At 34.2% G+C, this 6,000-nt stretch overlaps 1 protein-coding gene across 1 annotated transcript; it reads left to right on the plus strand.

Annotated features, from left to right (window-relative positions):
- Positions 1–2,954: 2,954 nt before the first annotated feature.
- Positions 2,955–4,036, plus strand: LOC133860271 (zinc finger BED domain-containing protein RICESLEEPER 2-like). The gene is made up of 2 exons (XM_062295906.1): positions 2,955–3,929; positions 4,028–4,036. The coding sequence occupies exons 1-2, from the start codon at positions 2,955–2,957 to the stop codon at positions 4,034–4,036; spliced, it is 984 nt and encodes a 327-aa protein (XP_062151890.1).
- The last annotated feature ends 1,964 nt before the right edge of the window (positions 4,037–6,000 follow it).

The raw sequence follows: 6,000 nt of genomic DNA on the forward strand, positions 1-6,000 counted from the left end.
CAAGTCTCAGATTGTATTGAATTTGGTAGCGTTGGAAAGCTAATAAAAATGAAACAAATAAGTCTGAAATAGGTTTTTCCTATTTCGGACTTTTACTATGCCCAAATTGCTCTGCAATAAAAGAACGCAAATCTGTGCGAATTTAGAGTCTTTTTCCTACTTGGATTGGAATTTCAAAGGATTTGTACAACTAGGGGACCATATCAAGCAGATTTCTTTCCAAACCAATTGCCTTCCATGCACAAGTTCATATTCTTTCCATATATACCTGGTGATGGACGTGTGGAGCACAAATCAGAATGACTTTACATGATTTCTTTCCATAATTTTTACCAAGTCACACATATTCAAGATCTGATTTATTTCCATACTCGGGCTGCTGTGCAATTAACGCAAGACTTAATTCTTTCCTTAGCTGGACCACCAAGAAAGTACCAAAAAGACCTCACAAGCACTATAAATACCATGTTTTGGTCTTAGAAAAAAAGCAAGCGGAGAAGCGAAAGGAGCCAAGAGGAGAGGAGCGAAGGAGCACAGAAGAGCATAGAGACGCCAAGTTGGAATTTTATTTTCTTTGTTTTTAATTTATGTTTAGTACTTTGATTATAGAATTTATTTTCATAAACATGAGTGGCTAAACCTCTAGCTAGGGTTAGAGGTGAAACCTAATATTTTTATTATGTGTTCTTGAGACTATGTTGTTTGTTCTTCATAGATGAATGATTAAATTTTGGGGATGATTTTTTATTTGAGAGTAATTTAATGGGACCAGTTTATTTTGATTCCTTATGATTTTTGTTTATATCAAATGCTTACTTTGTTTGATTTGATATGATTCGAAAATATATGGAATGCTTAATTTATTATTTCATGTTTTTGAAATCAAATTCTCAATCAACCCATGTTTAATCTATTTTATATTTTTTTATGTCTCATGAATATATAATAAAAGACTAGGTGGATCCTTGAAACCCTAGTCTTTTCCAATATTACTTCAAAATCAAATTTATTTATTTTAGTTTTATAGTTTATTTTTTAATTTAAATTATATTCCTCTACTCCACTTTCGAGTGGAAACCAAATGCAAAAATTCCTATTTTTTTTTATTAATTTTCTTTTCTGCAAAATAGTAAGAATTATTCTCTCGTGTCTAATCATTCCTTGTGGATCGACCTCGAACTTACCGTGATTTATTACTTGCGAAAACCTACACTTGGGTTTGCACCCTTTGTGGTCCAACAAGTTTTTGGCGCCGTTGCCGGGGAATGCGTCTAGGACACTAAGTTTAATTTCTGTTATTTATTTTATTTTATTTTTAATTTTCTTTTAGTTTTGAAATGCAAGATTGGTGGAGCAATCCTTTTTCAGGTGTGTACCCAAGATCATTTGGCAATCCATACTCACAAACGTATAATCACAATTGGCAAAATCGCCCCAATTTCAGTTGGAAGAATCATTCATTTTTCAATGAGTCCCAAGGATTTCATTATCATCATCCTTTTGTGCCACCACATCGAAATACATTGGAGGATACATTCCAAAACTATCTTCAAGTCAGCAACCAAATCCTTCAAACCAATATCAAGGATGATGCAGTGCAAACCAATACCTTGGAGGAAACATTACAAGCCTTCATGAAAGAGCAAGCCCAAATCAACCAAGAGTTGAAAGACGCACTCTATAGAATTGAGTCCTATTTGAATGATGAGATTGAGAATGAAAATTTTTCTGACTCAACGACTCAATATGGGGAGAATGAAATTGAAAATCCTCAAATGAACGATGATGATATGTTGGGTGATGTTGAGGAAGATGTAGATGTCCATAAACTGAAGTTGGTTGAAACGCTTGAGTAAGATCACTTTGATATATCTTGTCTTTATGAGCCTTTAGAATCTTGCTTGACTAACTCTTGTGATTTGAATTTTTGTGAAGATTGCACACTTGGATTGGAGGTGAACACCTGGAAGCCATTTGAACTGCCACCTCATGAGCTCAACCCATTGCCATAAAATGATATTGTGCAAAAGGATAACTCAAAATCCTTGCCAGTAGCACGCAAGTATGCGGAATTAAAATTCAAGGATGACTTTCCCCAGGTAAGTTCATCCAAACTTGATGCTTTGCAAGGAGATAAGTCATTTGATGTTTTGTATGATTATAAAAGCATGATGGGTTGGAACATTGTTGATAAGAAAAAAATGAAATAGAGAATCATTTTTCTTTATTTATTTATTTTATTTTTTTAAAATTATGTTTGTGTCATAGTTTGGGTTTTCTTTGTTTTTGTTTTGTTTTTTTTGTTTTGTTTTTCTAATTTTTGCAGGTATAAGTTTAGTTTGTTTTCATCACTTCAAGGTACTCTTCTTAATCTATACTTTTGTGCTTTATTTTGTTACATTTGAGACAATATAAGTTTTAGGTTGGAGGGAGGAGCTTGATGCTTGATGCTTGTCGTTATTTTTGTTGTTTTGCTTATTATATTATATATATTTAAAAAAAAAAAATGATATTTTCAAAAAAAAAAAAAGTTTAGTTTTTATTTATTTATTTTTGGTGTCTTGTGTATTTTATTTTATTTTTTGTCTCAATTTTGTTTAGTAAAAAAAAAATAAAAAAAAAATTGTGTTATGTTTTTGATTGAGCATGACTACATCACAACTGTGGTTTGTATGCCATTGGCTTGTTTAACATGTTGAATACTGCATGTCATTAAAAATCTGAATCTTTTTACTTACCTGTTGGATTAGAGAGACTTCACTTGTTTGAATTATTTATCACAAGCACATTAGTGTTGGTTTTGTGAGGTATAAGATTTGAATTGAGGAATGTGTATCTTAAGATTTGTTGGATGAAACCTTGACTTAAATTCAAAAAAAGAAAAAGAAAAAAGAAAAAAGAATAAGAATATCATCAGTTCTTTTTCATATGTCGACTATGATGGTGTAAGAGAAATGCATAGATACTTGCGTAGTGATGCACCGTTAATTAGTAGAAATATTGCTAAGGCTGATTTGATTAAGATGCATATGTTGGAGAAACAAAAGGTTAAGTCTTTGTTAAATATTTGTCCTAAGAGGATTAGTTTGACATATGATTTTTGGACTTCTTTGACAACCGATGGGTATATTTGCCTCACTGCACATTTTATTGACAAAAACTGGGTATTATCTAAAAGATTATTAAGCTTTTCATTCATGCCTCCATCACATAATGGTGCATCTTTGGTTGAAAAGATATATAGTTTGCTAGAAAAGTGGGAGATTGATAAAAAGGTTTTCTTTATAACATTAGATAATGCTTCTGTGAATGATTTGTGTGTTGTGAATCTCAAACCAAAATTAAACTTGAAGAAAGACCTTCATTGTGAAGGTGAGTTGTCTCATATGCGTTGTTGTGCCCATATTCTTAATTTGATAGTGCAAGATGGATTGAAAGAGATCATTTATGCTATTCAAAAGATTCGAGAGAGTGTTAAGTATTTTAGAAGATCACAAATGAGAAAACAAAGTTTTCTTCAGGCTGTCAATCAAATGTCATTGGACAGTAAAAAGGGGTTAAGACAAGATGTGCCAACGAAATGTCCCACAGCCACTCTATACTTTCCCGTAGTTGCATTGATTTATGTGAGCTTGAAGCAAGAACTTATGAGCAAAGATGGGTATAGGAGATTAATGGCAAGTCAAATGATCTCTAAATTTGAGAACTATTGGTCAGAATTCAGTTTAGTATTGGCCATTGTAGTTGTCTTAGATGCTCGTTACAAGCTACGCCTTGTAAAGTACTACTATACGAAGATTTATGGAGCTGAATCTCAAGAGTATGAGAATGTGACGAAAACGTTAACCAAACTTTTTATGGAGTATAGTGCTCCTACGAGTTCAAGCTCCACAGTTGTTCAGCCCCAAGAAGATTCAGATTGGGAAAAGGTAAATAATATCACAAGTTTCTTAGCTTGTTAGTAACTTAGTATATATACTCATAACCACTTACTAATTTTATGTTTATATTATCTCTTTTCATGTAGGATTTCTAGCATTTGATGGAGTCGATGTTGATGCACAAAAGACTCAATTAGAACTTTATTTGGATGAACCCAAGTATTTGGATAAGAATACGACATTTGACATCCTTTCATTTTGGAAATGAAATGAATTTTGCTATCTTGAAGTAGCTGCCATGGCTCGTGATATTTTGAGTATTTCTGTTTCTACTGTTGCTTCAGAATCCATTCTTAGTATTGGTGGACGTGTGATTGATCAGCATAGGAGTTCACTCAAGCCTAATATTGTTGAGGCATTGGTTTGCACTAGAGATTGGTTATGTGGAGAGCAAGGCAATATTAGTTATTTGCATATTTAATTTCTTCATTTACTTGTATTTTTTTGTCTTCCTTTAATGACAATAATTTCTTTTATCTTTTGATATAAAACAAACTTTAATGAAGGTGGATAATGAAGAAGATGATGTTTTGATATTAGATAGCATTAGTTCCTGTGACATTCCAAGTTCATCTGGAAAATGAGCATATTTGTGGGTCATTCAAGAGTGGACAATATGGGAACCCAATTTGTATTTGTAAATTTGAAATGATGATGTAGTTTTTTTTTTTTTTTGGTTATTTGATTAGACAATTAAGCATATTAAGTGATTTGGTGCTAGCCTACTAGGAGTTTAATTTCTAGAGATGAATTGCTAAAACTATTATTATTTCATTTAAATACAAAAAAAAAAAAACCAAAAAAAAAAAAAAGAAACCCAAAATTACCGTGTCGTGTCAGGTCGGGTGACTCGTGAAAATTACCGTGCCATGCCGTGTCTGAGGCTCCGACCCGTTAATATAAACAGGTCGTGTTTGGGTCTACCTTAAACGTGTCGCAGGTCCCCACGGGTCGACCCACATACCCGTTTTGCCAGCCCAATGATAAGGCAAGACGTGGAGAAGAATTGCAACTGTCCGGACGTCAAGGCAACACCGTCCAGATGCCAATCCTTACTATGAAAATTACGTGCAGCAGAAGTGCAACCGTCCGGATGCTAGGACAATACCGTCCGGATGCGGCCTTGATAGGGTATCGTGTGAAGCGTGTTATGGAAAGTCGGTTGCACAGTTCTCCATCTGGACGCTCTCAGCTACTGTCTGAATGCTGCCTAGAGAAATCTGTTTCAAACTTGTTTTAGGTCTACTGAGCCTATAAATAGAGGCTTCTAGGCATGTATTATTTACAGAATTTGGTATTGAATTCTTTAAAGGTTAGAGAGTATATTTTAGGGAGAAATTGTGAAGATCCGCTAACTCTCAAGCCGTTGCTGTTGTGTACTGTTGCTGTGCTCATCATTGAAGACTATCTTAGGGAGAAGCCCTAAGGTAAAGGAATCCATAGAAACCCCTTCAAGTAAGAGACTTGGTTAGGAGGCGTTCATGTTGGGTTACGTGTCAGAGTCTTAGATATGATCGTTGCATCAGGTTACTAGCTTTGTCTTCTAATAGTGGATTTTCTGGGTTTGGTTACCTCGGAGTGGTTTTTCTCTTCATTGAGTTTCCACTTCATTAACAAAATATTTGTGTTCTTTAAATTTCATCTTTACAATATTTTGTTACACATTGTGCACACACACAGAGCAAATTAGAAGTCTTCTAAATTTTGAAGCTACAAACCTCTGGCCTACCAACTCACAAGTGCTAGAAGCTACGACTCTAAACTTACCTTGCTACACCCATAAGGCTACTACCCGTAGGGCACGTCACTCAACCAAGAGCCACAATCCTATGGTCTACCACTGTGCCTGAAGCTACAACACTGGACTTACCATCTATCAACTACCAAGTTCTCATACATCTTTCTTTCAACAATTCCAGAACAGATAAACACTTTAACTTTCTTAAGTATTATGATATCCCTCAAAATAGAGGTATAACCACATTTACCCAATTGCATCACATAAATCAAATTTAAGTGTATGCAGCGTACATAGAGACAGTTTGGTAAAGTTAAAACC

Source organism: Alnus glutinosa, chromosome 2 (assembly GCF_958979055.1).
Source record: "Alnus glutinosa chromosome 2, dhAlnGlut1.1, whole genome shotgun sequence".
Classification (NCBI taxonomy): domain Eukaryota; kingdom Viridiplantae; phylum Streptophyta; class Magnoliopsida; order Fagales; family Betulaceae; genus Alnus; species Alnus glutinosa.

What these genes read in the sequence shown, in the direction of transcription:
- LOC133860271 (XM_062295906.1), top strand. Translation starts at nt 2,955, where the DNA reads ATGCATAGATACTTGCGTAGTGATGCACCGTTAATTAGTAGAAATATT.